General features: G+C 37.4%; 2 protein-coding genes across 3 annotated transcripts in view; both read left to right on the forward strand.

Moving 5' to 3' along the window:
• LOC140930516 (D(1) dopamine receptor-like) overlaps nucleotides 1-18,065 on the forward strand; it is a 48,003-nt gene that overhangs the window by 20,458 nt on the left and 9,480 nt on the right. Inside the window, exon 1 of one of the 2 annotated variants that reach the window (XM_073380234.1) lies at nucleotides 3,959-4,398. The exons of the other annotated variant lie outside the window; for it this stretch is intronic. The gene's annotated coding sequence lies outside the window, so the exon portion shown is untranslated. Of the gene's footprint in view, nucleotides 1-3,958; nucleotides 4,399-18,065 lie in introns of those variants that run through there. 2 annotated transcript variants of the gene reach the window in all.
• Nucleotides 1,359-15,726, forward strand: LOC140930517 (D(1) dopamine receptor-like). Its single transcript, XM_073380235.1, has 2 exons — nucleotides 1,359-1,867; nucleotides 12,508-15,726. The coding sequence occupies exon 2, from the start codon at nucleotides 12,771-12,773 to the stop codon at nucleotides 13,950-13,952; it is 1,182 nt and encodes a 393-aa protein (XP_073236336.1). The 5' UTR covers nucleotides 1,359-1,867; nucleotides 12,508-12,770; the 3' UTR covers nucleotides 13,953-15,726.

The following is an 18,065-nucleotide window of genomic DNA, read 5'->3' on the forward strand; positions in this document are numbered from 1 at the left end:
CAAATATATATGATCTTAAGTTGTTGTTACGTGTTAATATTATGGTAAAGTTATGCCGTTTTCATAAATCATTTGCCGACAAAATACCGAAAGGTTTATAGTGCAACAACCTAATGCACTTCGAGTTCCGTTTTTATCCTTTGGGCAAACATCTAGTCATGTTTAAACAAATAATAATGTTCGCGCCAGTCCAGTTAAACAACGAAGTTATTTTTTATGCTGAATTAAAGAGTGTATAATCCGAAAACTTGTTGACCTTGATTCGGATGAATTGACATCTCCCAATTTTCTTAAAATTATCATGAGAAAATGAACGAGGCCTTTTGCGTTGACAGGCAAATTTAGAGAAAGTATGTCTTTTAAAAATGTGATTTGGCTTGAGCAATCCAAAGTTAGCTACAGGTCCTACAGTACAACCCTCAATATAACGACGGAAGGGCTAAGGGACTGGCAACTTTGTTCGCTATAACCAGGTTTCTTTTAACGAGATTCTTTTTCATATATTTTACCATATTACTGGGGCAAAGAAAATCGTTCGTTATACCGAGGACTTCGTTATATAGAGGTTCCACTGCAATTGTTAAAATAATCAGTAACAAACAGGCGTGAGGTGACAGTCTGAACGACTCTGACAAAGCGGGCGCATGACTAACTTGCATTTTCAGATTGCTCACTAAATTTGTAATGACCCAATCAGCTGCTTGCAAGCAGCGAAATTTCACGGCGCAGGCGGGGAACAAATGAATAATGATCCCTCAGGGTACGCGGAGACTTGGTCAATTTAACGTCCGCTTGCTAAGGAACAACGACATGTAAGTTACTCAGTCAATTAAGTATGAATCGAAAGTGAGACAGGTTATTCAGTCTAAGAGGTGACTTTGTGAAATTGAAAGAAGTGGAAAGACGTTATGAAAAGGATAGGTATGTTATGTTAATCCATGCTTTGTCGCTATAACACGTATTAAGTTCCGTGTATTGTGACTTTTATGTTTAGAATAACACGAAACTATAATTAGGACTCAATGAATGTGCTTTTTAAAGCACGTTATTTTATATAACTCTCAAGTTACGCCCAGGCGGTTATTTACAACTCGTCATTCGAAGACCTTGGTAGTGAAACTGAATTATAGGAGGTAAAGCCATACAGGCAGGCGAAAACCCGGCGACCGTAGCAATGGAAAGCTGTAAACAGACCGATTTATTCCGCTTTCTCAGTTTCAAGAAAACTGCTTTATCAGAAGACCGCAGCGGGGATTGATGTTCTGATTACGGTAGATATCACAGTCATAATATCAAGTGAACAAGTCGGTCAAGAGAGTTCAAAAGTGTCATAGCTGGTCAAATCCTTGAATCGGATTAGCGGCGGGAAAATTCATTATAGCCATATTCAACAATATTCAAAGCTAATTGCATGTTCATTGTTCGTTTGCATTTTTCTTAGTGGATTCAGTATAGTGTAAGTTCTTTTGAAATAAATCCCTCCGTCAGTCAGACGCCTTCCAAATTAAACGATTTGTTAGCTTCAGCAAGAGCAGCATTTGCATAGAATGACAACAGCTAAATTAATAATGAACATGATTATGGATAATTTGAAGTGGTACTGAATAGATCCTTGTCGTGTCGTGACCGAGATACGGTTTATCGATTTCTTTGTTGGGAGTTTGGGCATCAAAAAATAGCGCAAACAAAGTACGTAGACACGGTGTCGAGCCAATTGAACGGTAACTACAAAATACTGCTCCATATATAAGTCATTTGCTGTAAACTTGGTGGTGTCAGACGAAAAGCCGTATTGGCCACCGACTTTTGAGCTAAAGAGACGAAACACAGCTGGCGCCCGGACCAAGCCCAACGGCATAACTCAAGCGTATGTACCTGTATCAATGTTTTCCGCGAACAAACACAATTAGTTGCTAACTTTAGCTCATGTATATGGCACAATCTCAAATCCAATCACGCTTTTTTTCTCACACACTGATGCTTTGTCGTTATATTTAGCGCTCAGTATGATTTGATCGTGCAGGCATTCACTTGTTATTCACACGGGGTCGGTTAATAACAAAGGTATTTTACGCATCCATGCTGTTACTGCATTAGAGGAGCGCTGTTAAATCAACCTGTGCATAGTTAGAACACTTACAAAAAAAAGGCAGACTTGCTATTCTTATTATATAGTTAATGAACACCAAAGGACAATGATATTTGTCACCTCATATGTGTGCTAGCCGATCAATTTCTATTCGTTTAGTTTCATACTCATAACAATGTCTCATTATATTCGCAAAATAAAGGTAATTGTACTTTGAGAACTTGGAGCTAAGAGCATATATTATCACATCAGATCTTGTGAATGGTTATTGAAAAGAATATCGCAATACTGAACTAAGTCAAATGTGAAACAATGTGAAGTTATTTAGAAACGTGGCCGACATTCATACGAGAAAATAGGCGCGAATAACATAACTTATTTCGTCGTTCGTGCATCGTTAATGAAGTTGAATAAACACGCTATAAGATGATTTGCTAATGATAAAAGGATACAATTCGACATTCCTATTTACAATTTGGCTCTGGTATTAATTGGTCAAGATACTTGGAAGGTAATAATGATCGGAAGTTTGAATAGTTGCAGGTTTGGTGGTTACTCTATTTCTACCATTACATAACTTTCTCTTTATTTCCAGTCTCCGGCAGCAAAAAGGGACCTGAAAATTCTGAGATGATTACTAGCAATATAATAATATGGTTTGGTCAGGGTATAATAAGTAAGTTTGGCGAAACACATTAAAGGACGGTCTACGCGGAGAAAATGCATCTTTTTTATTTTACTTTTGCACAAAAAGATCCCTTTATTCAAAAAGTAATGTTATGATGTATTCTAACTCAGCTTTCGGCGAACTGATAACGTATTTGTTGACGTTTGTAAGTCCCTTGTTGGATTTACCTGCCTTGTAGATGTCCGAATGTTACACTGAGTGTTGAGGGGGGAAGCTCTATCTTGCTGTCACAAAGGGAGAAATGATCAGTGTTTTTTTTATAAGATAAACTTCGCTGACAAGGATTCATTTTGGGGAAGCATATGGAAAAAATTATTGACGTATAGCGATATTTAATGAAGAGTATTTGTAAACACGAATTATTAATCGAAAATCTCGTTCATTATTGAGTGGATGAATAACTGCATACTGAGCTTCTGAGTTCCAACTTTATTACGATCAGTTCATTTTAGTTATCAGATCAAAACGGAAAACTGCCTTCTCTAGAACTGTTACGGCCTTGAGTCACAAAGGAAAGATACACGAAACACAACGCATGCATTTATGACTTAAGAAAGGAATCATATATATTAAGGGGGGGCTTCATTGAAATCATTACTTACACATTTATATAAGATTCCTGCTTACTCACTTCACGGCTTAGTACAAACGATTAAACTTGTGCCGTGAATATTGGAGCAAAATGTTTGTCCAATCATTAGCACAAAAAAGGAAATTGGTATATTGTAATAAATGTCTTAAAATGCTATTAACGTTGATTTGTAGCAATTATCTGTCGTTATTACTGGCTTAAAAAAATCCTGCCGGCGAATAAATATTGCGATAGTTCGGATTAATTGCGGTAGCCTAACAAACGAGTGTTTACCAAGGTAGGAGACCGTTCATCGCTCTCTCTGAGACTATACGGAACAGTTTACCTTTCACAATGTAACGCGGGAGTTAGTGTTTATATCACCGCCCGACTTACCTCTAATCCAGTGAGTCGGTTCAATCAAATGTTTGATATTGTTCAAGAAACTTTTTAAAATTTATTTAAACTTTGATCATTTTTATACGTTTGGTATTGTAGCATGTTTCCTACGAAGGAAATGCGTGATTTGCGCCATTTTAAAATAATAATTCAGAGAAAATTGCCGTTGCATTGACCTTGGACGCTTAACAGTAGTTAGGCTGTTGTTAAGATTCAGTGATTAGTTTGTACGCTCAACGGTGCATTCTTTCAAGCTAGTGGAGACGACCAAACCAAAGCCCCTCCGTCCTCCCTACTTCGCTGCCCAAAGGGTCTCCTTCTCCCCTGGAAGTAAGCTGGTCTTGATCTCCGACTGACTGTGCCTGCACTTAAGATTTTAAAAAAATATATCCATAACGTAAAAGATTGAAAGAATGAAATTGTCCACGTGCATTTCAAGACATGCCTGGGGCAGCAGCCCTTTCTATTAGCAGGGGACAATTAGCTAAAAACACTTAAACGACAGAGCGGAAAAACAACAATATCTTATATAGTCATTTCGAAAGTTCACTTAAAGGACAGCTAGTCACCTTGTTTGTCTCTTAAAGTGTTGCTTTTTTGGGTCCAGAAACATATTTCTTTGGACACTGAAACTTCCTTCGACTGGACCGAGTAAGTATTTATATATTCTTTTTTTACCAAAGTAAGTTTGACTTTAAAATGCTTTGTCAATCTCGGTGGATAGTTTATTTTGCAAAATGCGTTTGGTTAAGTGGTTTCGTGCGGGAATTGAAGTTTGAGAGGTGTATATAACAGAGAGCCCAGCCACAACTCAAGTAGAAGGTGTATATGATTTGATTTTAATCTATAAGGGACTCAGTTAAAGTATCTTGGCATATTACATGTAGTTTAACTCTCCACCACTCCGGCCATTTCTATCTCTTACGTGTAAGAAAAATGAAGACAGATTTGTTCTCAGCCATATTCTGAAACTTGCAAACTTAACTTATGTTTCTTTAAATCACTGCGATATCAAGTCGTAAAAACGAGCCTCATGACGATTTAACTCAGCTTTGTAAAGATTTTAAGTGAATATCAATGTGTCCTTTCATTGTCTCGGTCTATAAATTCACTGTCAATGACAATCGTCAAGGAAAGGCCTGCGTTTATTGAAAAAAACCGAACACACCGTTCCATCCCAGCAGAGCAAGCAAACTGTATTTCCAGAAAGAATATGACTTATCGTCAATGTGTTTTACCTACTGAATAGTTCGTGCCGAAAAAGTAATCAAGCTAATGGATTCAGGCAGGATAATAGCTTTTACTTACTTATGGATTCAATTCAGCTACCTTGGAATGCATCATTAGTGCTGTGAGGGAAACCACGTGTCACGTGTCTGATTTCAAAGACTAGGTCTAGATCATGCGAACTTCCATTTTTGGCGAATAATCTTTATCATCCGCTACGCAAGAGTGAATAAAAGTGCAATTAACACCGCGTGCTGCCACGCTAAACTGAGCATGTTCACTCTACGGAACTGAGAAACGACTACTAATATTTAGGAAAAATTTCTTAGAAGAATGGACAACACTTTGATTGACTTCACCACCTTGGTTCGTACACCTGTTTCGTCCGAAAAAGACCAATTCAAAAAAAACTTAATAGTGGAAAAAAATTCCTGACTGTAATTCGGAAAGTAAGGCTTGGTTAGGAAATGTTAATAACAAGATGTGGGCGTTGAAATCGCTGAATCATAACTCGAAATGAAGGACATTCATGTCGATCAGTTTCGCCGCGGTAAACGGGCAACTGATATGTTTTTGGAAAACTTAACGGTTAACTATTGTTTAACTTTAGTTACATGAACAGAACTTGTGTCTCAGTCATGTTTAGTCTAAATCTTTATTCAGTTAGTGGAAATTCTGCCACTGTTATAAGTAATTAAAATAACTGATGCGTAACGTTAATGTTGGTTAGAAAATAATGAAATTCTAATTCGTTGCGTTTTTCGTAAACAATAATGAATAACTGCATTTTAAATGGACAATTTACCTTGGAAGTCGATCAACACAAATCACTTTTCTAACCAACGCAAGTAACAAAAAAAGTATTAAGATTTTCTTTATGATATTTTTAATACTGATTCACGTTAAAGGGAACCTATCAGACAACAAAAATAGATGCATGTGAAGAAAAAGTATGAAGCAGGGTAATTTGCCAAAAATCCAATGCAATGCAAGGCATGAACCAAAGGACACTATTGTTTTATAAACAGAACACCACTTTGCTTTAATATGAGTAAAAGTTATGAGTAAAGTTATGTTATATGTTGCTATTATTGAAGTTATTTTCGACTAATACAACTTGTATCCATAATCTTGAACTCTTTCATTGACGGTAGAATATACTTATCAGAAAACAGGAGATTCATCTCCGAGAGCTTTATTCCGCTGACTCCTGTGCCCTTGTTTGATCTGGCCAATTAGAAAGCATTTCTATACTTTAAAAATTATCATGGTATCGCTTCTTGTAATTATCAAACCTGGCTTTTGCCACACAGCCTTTAATCACCTGCCACAACTAAATAAATCATGTTTTTTATACTTTTCATTTTCATCTTGCGTTTCTAACTTAACGATATGTCAATTCTATTAATGATATCGATTATGTGCACTACATTTAAGGCGTACCAAATTGCGTTCCTCGGCACTTCCTTTATCAAAATAAAACTCCCACGTGGAGTATTATGTCTTGTCCAATGAGGTCACTACAGAAACCTTATGAGAGTGATGTGACTCACGATCAGGGTGGTATGCTGTAAATATCTAAATATCTTTTCCCTTAATAGAGCTTGAAAACAAAAAAGGCATTAGGCAAAAGATAGTCATTCTATGTCAACATCATTTTGCATCGTGCGTGGATATTGCCATGTAAAATTAATCGTGTTGATTTTTAGTTACATGCTTCCTCAAGATATTATTTTTTCATCAACGGGAAAAAAGAGGTGAAATTATATTCATCTGTAACATTTTGTTCGCAACGAAACTGATTCATGTTAGAGTCATTAAAATATACCGTTGATATTGTACAATAAAAAATGCAAATTAGACAGTCTTTGATGAATAAATAAATATCACGGCAATTGCGTCTCACGTCAAAAGCTGACATCAGTTCAGTGGTTAAAGTTTCTGCTACTTTGAAAAAATATGGTGCTTGAAATTTTTGCCAGCTTATGGCGAACCAACGACTAAACAAAGCCGCAAAGCGCAAGATTACCTGATACAAATTGAAATTAAATAATCAGCCGTTGGCCAGGGGACAGTGCAACAGACTGTGATGAAAAACAAAGAGAGGTGGAGGAAAATAAGATAAAGGCAAGTGTAGTGGAATAAGGCATTTTGCCTGTATTGTCAAACATATGCCAGAGCCAACGGGCCACAGGGAAATGCATGTTTTGTTTTTAAGCACACTTTTTTCTGTGGAGTGAATGTGATTTATGCGTCGTTGGATGACAATAGTTTTTAGAATGTTTACAACAAACTTGTTTCATTTCTTTTCACAAAATTGATTCATATCTTTTGCACTCGGTTAGATATCGAACATTCATAATTCTCCCCTCAAAGAACCACTCTTTTTTTAGTGAAAGTATGTTTACATTCACGTGAGGCCAACTAATAGCAGCTTATCTGTTTGTCTCATTACCTTTTTTATGACCCTTTCAAGATCACGTTTTTATAGATTGTCAACAGTTAACGAAAAAAAGTCCAATGTAAACTGCGCTTTTTTGTCTTTGATAACATCCTTGGATAAAATCTGGATGAAGACAAGGCTGTATGAAGACCCGATGCTGGTATTTTAATAAGTCAGTTTACAATATCTTATCCACGCATATAGGCAGTGAACCTAAGTTGGAATTCCTTTTTAACGCTAGAAGTTACATGACGGTTGACTGAATAGAGCTACGCTCAGGCTACAGGTTAAACGCGAAGGTTTAAACAAGACTTGGTCAAAACAAACACAATACCAGCCTGATTTACAAATCTCTTGACAGTGTTGTGTTGTGGTTATTTTTCGTGACCCAATATCGCTTAATAGCAGTAATATACTATCGAGTTTGAATATGTTAATTATAAATCACTTTCAAACCAAAAGAAACTGCACAAGCGTCACCATACTCGTTCGGAAAGAGTCATCTGGTTTTTCACACAAGAGGTTCTACCCAGGCACCATTTTTCAGCTACAAAAGACAAAATAATTGTTACCGCACACACTTTTTTTCATCTACCGTATTGTTCGTATCTTAGCCACCAATCACACCGTTAGCAGACTGATGAGCCGTGACTACGCATTATGCACTATGCAACAACGTGCTCAAGCAACTGCTGCTAAGGATTATATTAGAACTATAAGAATATCAAAAATAGGAAAATAACATCTTAAAAAGAGTGTTAGAAAGTATCTAGTGAGATAGCACAGAAAACACGCTGTTATTGTCTTGAGTGAAGCCTCTCCGCAGAGTATTCCTCGCTTACATATCTGTGCAAAAATTGGGCGTGTTTAAAGTCGGCAAGTCGGCGAGTTTCTAGGTATTTTGTACTCATATCGAACAAGCTGAATGAAAATAAGACTTCACCCACTTGAAAAGAAAGAAAAGATCAAGAGCTGGTTTAAATTATGCTGCGACTAGGGATGTCAAAAGTTAGTTAACGTAGTCAAGTCAGTCCATGATCTATCCAACAACGTCAATGAATGCCTGTGAAAACATACAACATTTACAAAATCTCTCCGGCATCTTACACAGAATACCACGTAACTTAAAATAGCTCTGAGTCAAGTAATAAGTTCATCAGTAATAAAAACAATTTGGCCTAAAGCCACCAAGCTCCCGGGCCACCATTTTACGTCCTTGGCAAATAGCAATTGCGGAAACAATTCTTGCCTTACGGACTCATTGTTACAGAATAATATTCAAAACCATGGTCCCAAGATAACCAAATTTTTACACTTCATTTTTCCTGCGGTTAGATTGTTTACCATGTGATCACAAGTATCGAACTGAAAGTCTCTACACATTTAGCCCCAAGGCATATTATAAGGTAGTCGTAGACAAAACTGTGCTTTAAACTTGTCATTTCAAACAATATCCTTGAGAACGAGAGAGGATAATTACCCCTTTGCATTGGTCCTTTCTTTCTCGAAACTAATATGAGACTCAGATAAAGACGCACCAAGTTTTTACCATCTTTTTCAGGGAAACGTATAGTTTCCAGTACTCGTCTGGTTATTCCTGAGGTGACATTGGTTTGTACCAATGTATCGTAGCGTTAGCTTGTTAAATGAAGCGCATTTGGAAAGGCCAAAACCATGCGAAGTAAGAAGACCAGTCCACTACAACAATAAGTTTTAAAACACCAAAGATTTAAAAACAGGTCACTGACAAGTAAAAACAAAACTTATACGTATGTGCTGATGTTAGTATTGAATATACATTTTAAAGTTTACAAAGGAGAGACTTGATGCACTATGCCTTCCGCCTTTTGAATATAAAATTCCATCAATTTTCATTCTGTCTTGTTCGTTTGAATGACAAGAAAACACTGCTTTTATTATGGAAATGGAAATGCCCTTATCCTCAAGGTTATGCGCTAGTCAACGGAAAATTCGAGGTGATACTAAAAATCGAAGGCGTAACAAAACGAGGAACGCAACATCGCAGAAGTCCGACAATTCGAGGCTAGAAATGGTTGCTTGATACTGACTGGCCCGGCGATAATCGCTCAATGCCAAACTTAGCACTTTTGAGAATCTTCGTCACTTCCGTCCCTCATTACTTATCCTAAGTTTCTCATTCTCACTGTTCACGTAACTTCCTTGCATAGGACGCTTCGAGACGTGACTGCGTAGGGAAGGCAAACTTCACGCAAAATTACCAACAATTAACCTGCCTGTTTTAAAATTGTTTTTTTTGGTCGTGCACAAGTGCACATGACGCGAGGAAATACGCTGGATGAAACTATTGAAGCAAATTACAAAGACTGACTACAGCACAAATAACAAAGTAATTCAAACAAGATGGATACTTTTCAAAACTAGTTCTCACAAAGAAATTGTGCAAGACATGCGACAGGTAAACCACAATTTAAGCTACAGTTATTTTAGTTATTATTGCACGAAGAGAGAAAGTTATTAAAAACATTGACGAAGAAAGCAAAGTATTTTTGCACCTTTAAGCTGTTGTGTCGTTGGCCATAATTCATTTTTTTAAACAGTTATCACTAAGGCAATCCTTATTGACCAATACTTTTTACTGTCATTTCCACAACAGCAATGCTGCACTGCTAAACTAAAAGCGACATTAACTGGAAGTCTGGAAGTTGTTATTTAAACGCTAAAATCTCCTAAAAAACGATACGAGGAAAAATACTTATCAGGGCATAAGACTATTTCCACTTTATATTCAGAAAAAGGTTTCCATTTTCCCCTTTCGTGCGCGGCTTAATGCATAACATGAGAACGGCTTACTTCAGGTTATTGTCAGTAATTCTGAGTAATTGTCTTAGTCCGCGGTCCGTTGGAAATTTTCAGTAACCAAACGATGAACCATTTTTCTCAGTGCTTTGTGTACCAGCCAACTGCCGAAAAAACAGCTTTCTCAGTCCATACATCTCTAACTAACTATGTTGTCTTTTCAAAAAGTTCTCCAGTGCCCCGATAAAAAGCAATCTCTCCATTCAGCTCATTTTTTATCTTTCGTGAGTAATAAATAACAAAGTCTTTGTTAAAACCGACACACAAATCCGTGTAATACGTTGCATCCTAATACTATTTCCAGCAATTGAATATTAGCCAGTCACTTGCTTTCACGGAAATCGGTGGAATTCTCACATCTCGGAATAATTATTTGGTTCTGCTCGCGGCTGCAATTGAGTGGAATTTAATTTTAACAATACAAAAGAAAAATCTTTTCAAGAGGAAATCCTTTTCAGGTGTTGCAAGAAAACCACGCCAATCCATTGTAATGGTTAAGCCTTAGGCCATGTATCAGTCCAACACTGTATAGCTGTCATTGGAAACCAAGAAAGGCATGAACGAATACAAATTCGCATTGCATTCAAAACTCTGAACTGCTGACAAGAACCACCTCAGTTGTGTAAACGAGTGAGTTGGTGAGTTTGATTGCCAAGAAGCGGCATCTTCGGCATCATCTTTTGTGCGATCAGTGAATGTTTTACGTATCACTGATCAAATACGCATCAAGGTAGTATTCTTCTTTCATTGCGTTTGGTTTCTTATGCTTCCTTAACCAGTTTATGCGGCCTCCAGTACGAGTGGTAGTTGAAGGTAGTATACTATCTCCTCAGGTGTTGAAAATATATTTCTTATACAAAAAGAGGAAACAACTGTATTTCCTCTTCTTACTATTAATATTTTTTTGTAGAGTAACCCAATTTTTCGCCTCTTCATTAACACATGAATTACCACCCAGTTTTTGTATGGGGTGCTCATTTTTTTTCTTACTTTTTGCTTGCTTTGACTCCATTTTAAAGGGTTCTGTTTAGTTCTATTAATACATGTATAAAACGACAATTTTTGAACATCGTGTAATTTCAACAGAATTCTTAGTGGACCCACTTCAATTCAAAAAACGTAAAACCAACCAATAAATTTAAAACCAGCGTCTAAACAGGAATAAAAAAATGTAAATATACGGTGCGCATCTAGAGGAGCTCGGCGACCCTGCGTTCTAAGAGAACGTTCATATCATTTAAGAAAAAAAAGTAATTTTAGCAAACGAAATTGAACATAACCAGTAGGCTTTAAGCCAAAAATAATTATCTTATCTAAGGATGAATAAACGCCTGAGTCATTATATAAACACGAAAAAATAAATTTTACAAGGCATATGTAAAAACAACACGTATTGTATCCAAAAACGGCTGTGTGAATTGCACAATAGACCTTTTTACCGATACGGCGGCCATATTGAATTAATTCGATTTAAGGAGTATTAAAGAATGCCCAGGGGGCATGAGCACATTTCGCTTGTATTTTCCGGCGCTTTTCGGGACATTTTTTCTTAAAGTTTTCTTAGAATAAGATTGTAATGGGAAAAAAGATCCTTGTGCCATGTTTGGATGTAATAATGATCGCCTTTTTCTACAGTGTAGTTATGTATTAGAAATATGGTCTTTCACTGTATATTTCTCCGGAAAAAGGCGATCATTATTACATCCAAACACGGCAAAATGATCTTTCTTCCCATTACAATCTTATTCTAAGAAAAATTTACGAAAAAATGTCCCGAAAAGCGCTCGAAAATACAAACGAAATGTGCTCATGCCCCCTGGGCATCCTATAATACTCCTTAAATCGAATAAACTCAATATGGCCGCCGTATTGGTAAAAAGGTCTATTGGTGTAAAAGCATGAGTTCATCGTGTAGCAACACGAATAATTATATATTCATTCACAAAATGAAAGCTGAGCAACAGTTAGAGAGAATATATTATAAATGAGACTACTGAGGGCAATTTTAAGGACATCGTAATTCGCTTCTAGTCTCCTACACTTAAAAGAATAAGGTTTGTAATAAGATGCCAGTATGGAACTTTCTAGGTGCGACATTTACAACATGAAAATTACTATTAAAGATCACAGCCAAGAGAAAGCATAAAAGAGCAAGCACGATCAACCTTAGACTGTGCAAAAATCTCCGGGAAAATACCCTGCCAAAGCTGCATTTGATGATTAATTTATGTTTTTCTCACTTTCTCTACTAGGACTGGACGACCCAACAGAAAAAAAAGAAAAAAAAGAATTTCTGACAAACCAGCAAAACTATATCATTCAGCAAGGATTCAGTTGGAAAGCAGGAAGAGAGTTACAGTCTTCAACCTACAACGCGTCAATTAGACTACATATCGTTTGTTCCCTTAAAAGCTGAGTAGTTCGCTGAAACGCGAAGAAAGGAAGCGAACAGAATATTAGCAGTGCCAGTACTGTAGGCCACTTATTCTCGCCGGAAATTTGTCAAGAACTAAACATGAATAACACAACTCAAAACGACATGAACAATGCATCTCAAACGACAAGTGACGACCTAGGTGACGTGGAGAGACACATTCTTCTGGCATTTTACTCCACTGTGTTAGTGCTAACCGTGCTCGGAAACACTCTGGTATGCGTCGCCATTTATGTCGACCTGCGCTTGCGCAGTCCAACTAACTGGTTTATAGCATCATTGGCAGTGAGCGACCTTTTTTACGGGCTCGCAGGCCTACCTTTTCGTATTGCATCCATGCTAAGAGTCATGCCTAATACTGCAGAGTGCTCGCTATGGGTTTGGATAGACATGATATGCGCCGCTGCCTCCATGGCTAACTTAGCAGTGATATCAGTAGACAGATATTTAAAAATAACCAAACCATTTGCTTACCATAAAAATATGACAAAACGGCGCTCGTTTGGTGCTATTGGCGGCGTGTGGATTTACGCATCCACTCTAGCGTCGCTGTCTATTATCAGGTGGCCTGGAGCGGGAGGCGTATATGTGGATCCCGTTACTGGAATGTGCCCGAATGACAATGGAGTGTTCTATACTGTGGCTAACATTGTGGCTTTCTTGGTTCCGCTTATTGTGCTTTGTGTTAACTACTCAATGATTTTGCGGACGGCCTGGATTCAGTTCAAAAAAATGCAACACAGTATTGTGAATACCAGCAGCAAAGAAGATAAACGTAAACAGAAGAGTGTTACGCGGGACTTCAAGGCCACTAAGACCTTGGCTATAGTTCTGTTAACCTTTACTATCTGTTGGGCACCGTTTTTCATCATGTTCACCATCCAACAATACGACCCCCTATTCCTGGCGGGCCTTCCAAAAGATCTAGGCAACGGTATTATTTACACCGTCTACTTTGTGCTACCAAATATAAACAGTGCGTGCAATCCAGTGATCTATGCATACTTTAACAGTGACTTCCGGCGTGTGTTTAAAAGGTTAATGTTCTCTGCCTGCGATAAGGATCTTCGTAACTATGGAGGCCGCACTAAGAGAAAAAGCTCGTTAACTAGCTTTTTCCAAAGCACTTTTGTAAGACGAGGAAGTCCACCGACGCCCACGGACGATGGAAATCACAATTACAATCACATTCACAGTCCGTCAAATAACCATGATGAGAAGGCCTTATTCATAAATGGAGACACTGTGATTACAGAAGTGTGACACTGGCCAACGTTTGTGAGGAGTTATAATCAAAGAAGTCAAACAACATGACCCCCAGAGATCATGTGACATGGTCACGCAAAAGCATCAAACAAAATGGAATATGAGGGATCAAATGAGGCCACACTGAAACGAGCTAAAATCTATGTTGTGCAGATCATTACGGTGAAAATAACGATCAAGCTACGTTAAGTGGCAAAGGAATTACTTCTGTCACCGGTAATGAAAAGAGGCATGAGCCGATATGAGTCATTAAAAATGGCCATACAAATCAACTGGAACATTCTGAAATTATCACTATCATTACCATAGTATAGAACAATATTACAAGTCGTTTGATACTTAGTAGGTTTATCATGCTGCTATGTTACATACCTTAAAAAGCATTACCAAAGGGGTAAATCCAGTTAACTGCATCCATCACTTTAAGTTTGTTTCAGTAGCATGGAAATACATCCAATCAAGTGAACTGTGTTATATGAGAGTTTATCACTGACAGAAAGGATGCCTAGGATAAGTAGAGGAATAAATAGATAATAAGGTTGCATTCGATTGGGAAATCTGGATTCAGATTTTGAAACCCGGATTTCGGATTTTGCAATCAAAGGCGAAATCCAGAAACAGATTTCACCTCTGAGAAATCCGTCCTCAGGGTGGATTTCAATTAAGAAATCCAAATCCGGATTTCATGGATTTCCCTTTTACCGTTCGATTGGGAAATCTGGAAAAGGATTTGCAAAACTATTCTCGTGAACAGCGTTCTTCTTTTTACTTATTATGCAAACGCATGCAAGACCGCTGTTCTTAAGGACAGTTTTTCCAATCCTTGAAAGGAAATCCAAAAACAGATATCCAAGGGTTTAAATCCGTTTTCGGATTTCACATTCGAATGAAAATTCAAAATCCAGATTTCAAATCTAAAACCAGATTTCCCAATCGAACTGCCTTCACTATTTTTCATCATTATTTTAGGCATAATGCTTCATATAGTGATACATACAGAATATAAATGCTACAAAAAGGGTTGCACATGTGAAGAGGTATTCTTAAATGAAGTACTCTAGACTTAAAACATTACACACCTATACTGGAAGGGATTAAAAAAAAAACACAAACTTGCAACCCATTTCTAGAGCTAATTATATACTCAATCAATAATCCCCTTAGTTTGCACTAGTCAGACGTTCACAAGACAATTACGCAAAAAAAAATGAAAAAGCAAGACAGCTGTCTTTAACTCTTGGTCGCAAAAAGTCTTTCTGGTCCACAGTATTTGACTGACCATAAAGTCATGTTGATTGTGCACATAAGTTTGCGCCCTCTCAAATGCAAATGAAAGAGAGGATAACTTTTTGCTATCTTACTCATTAGAGCTTTGTAAGGAGATACTGGGCGTGATCCATTCAACCAAAATTCAGACCAGTCTAACCGTGAAAACTGTCCCACCTCAAAAGGTGGACCAGTTTTTTTTAAACTTTTCCGCTTGGACTGAAGCGATCCATTGAGTTTTGGACCAAAATTTCCAGAAATTTTGGTTGAATGGATCGTGCCCATCGTATACACAACGGTCATCAGAAAAAAGTGAAAGAATTGTATATTATTAAAAGATAGATACATGTCACAGCTGCTGTATAGCACATTAGTTATATATATTAAATATATTAGTGTACATAGCATTTTTTCAAAAAATATATCAGTCAGATTGCCTCTTTGTGTTAGCAATTTTAGTTCCTTTATTTTTGTTACATGTAGTGTCCAATTTTAAATTGTCATAATGAAACAGAGAACCTAAATTGCATGTTATCAGTCTTGGAAACATTATTTTCTTGGACACACAAAGCCAAAATTGGTGCGGGTCTGATCAAGCTCAAAACCTCTTCTTGTTATTCTTCAAGTTTATAAAAAGTTGTATCGTCCATGGCTGGCCATATACAGCTGTAAAGTGTTCAAAGAATGTAATGTTTGAAGATTTTCCACAAATGGAACAGTCCATTATCTTGTCATAGACATGCACCTTACAGAAGGCCTGATTTGAAGAGGGCTTTTCTTGACTTTTTGAGCTCCCAACCACTCCTCTGACCCTTGGTGAAGGGCAGGATTAAACAGATACCGATAGGCCATTTCCAAGTCCTAAATACCTTCACTTTCAAAGGAAAGTAAAACCTTTCTTATGATTATGACTTTAATTTACATTTTCATATCAATGGCTTCGCACTTGGCCTCAGGCCATCCCCCTTTTTTTTCGTTAAGCGCCAAATGCATTTCCTGATATTGGGTCCGTCGGTCGGGATGAAAAAAAAAAACCTAAAAAAAATCACAAGAAGTCTCGGAATAGGAGGCCCTGGTATCCCGGGACGATGTTAAAAGTTAACAATCACATATTTGGATTATGAAATTGCACAGTATACTGTAAAAACTGTTCATATTTTTCTTCCTGTTTTTCTCAATGCTGTTACTATGCTCATTTTTCAGATTAAAAGAATTATTTCAAGTGAGAAATGGATTAACTGCCTAGTTATTTATTATTTTTTTTTGGAAAAAAATGCCAAAGATTTGGGTCGGTTGGACGAAGGCAAACGGAGAAAAAAAAGAGGATGGCCTCACTTTGAAATATGGGCTTGGGGCAATTGAACTTGGAAACGATCTATTCAAGAACCTCGTGACTGGGTTTTTCTAAAAGAGTACAAAAAGTCCGTCTCTTTTAAGAACACGGAAATGAGATTCCTTCCAAATCACTTTACTTTTCAATGTTTATTTGAAGATTTTACATCAGAATAGACCTTGTCACAGTTTTCAACGCCATCTCGCCGAGTAGGCAAACCCGTGAGAAATTACAGTGTTTGTATGAGAATCTAATTTCAAATAATTTCCGTAAAACGACTCTTTTAAAAAAATATATGAACTGTAAACTAAAGCTTCACTCTTAAGGATTCTACTGAAAAAATTTGAGGTCGTTACATGCGCTAGAAGAACTAGAACCTTTTTTAAAAATTTTCTATACATTTGTCTGTAAAAATTTCCCGGGAAAAATTGCAGACAAATATATGGAAAATCTAAAACAAGCTTCTGAAGAAATTTAAGCATAGTAACGGCCCCCAAAATTTGTTTGTAAAATACTTTGCTGTGTAGCTTTAGTTTACAGTTCATATTTTTTCCAGAACAGCCGTTTTACGGAAATTATTCGACATTGGATTCTCATACAAACACTGTAATTTCTCACGCGTTTGCCTACTCGTCAAGATGGCGTCGAAAACCGTGACAAGGTCTATTATCAAGTTCCCTGCCTAACATGGCATCAGAGACATACGGTGATACCCCTGCATGTGCTCTATTCTTAATCATGCTATTTTCCCCACTGCCAGTGTACAAGAAATGCAGACTACAGACTAAGAAACTGTCAGGTAAACAATGTCATGTAATGCTCTCAAAACTATGGAAGACTTAAAGTTTACAATAGATATTTTTTGCAGAACAGCCGTTTTACGGAAATTATTCGACATTACATTCTCATACAAACACTGTAATTTCTCACGCGTTTGCCTACTCGTCAAGATGGCGTCGAAAACCGTGACAAGGTCTATTGCAGACTGAAAATATATACCAGACATTTACCTTTGCTCGTCAAAAGGCTGCAGCAGCTGCTCAATTTCCCGCCAAGTTTAAACCGAGGCTCGCATGGCTTAGCCCCAGGGCCCACGCGGCTGACCTACTTGTAATTTTGATGGGTTTGGGGGGGTCTTGAGAAGGCAGTTTCTTTCACATTTCTTCCTATTTGCGTACATAAATACGCATAATTTAGGCGAAGCGAAGAAATTCATTTGGACACCATCCCAGGCGAAGATACTTACCTTAGAGGTGGGACTCGCCCTGCCTTTCCATGATGCAAAGTCAGCTTTGAAGAGAGTACAAGTAAACAAATATTCCTCTCATCACAATCTCTAACTTTTTAAACATACCCTTCCCTATGATATCAGTAAGGAATAGAGAACGAAAACGCGCCAACCCATAATGAATTATTGTACAAAGATTATATCTTTTATAAGGGAGCTCTGACCACTTGATGTATTTGCTCCCCTTTTGGCTAAAGGCTCCCGAACAAGTTCTAGGCTAGGT

Source organism: Porites lutea, chromosome 3 (assembly GCF_958299795.1).
Source record: "Porites lutea chromosome 3, jaPorLute2.1, whole genome shotgun sequence".
Lineage (NCBI taxonomy): Eukaryota > Metazoa > Cnidaria > Anthozoa > Scleractinia > Poritidae > Porites > Porites lutea.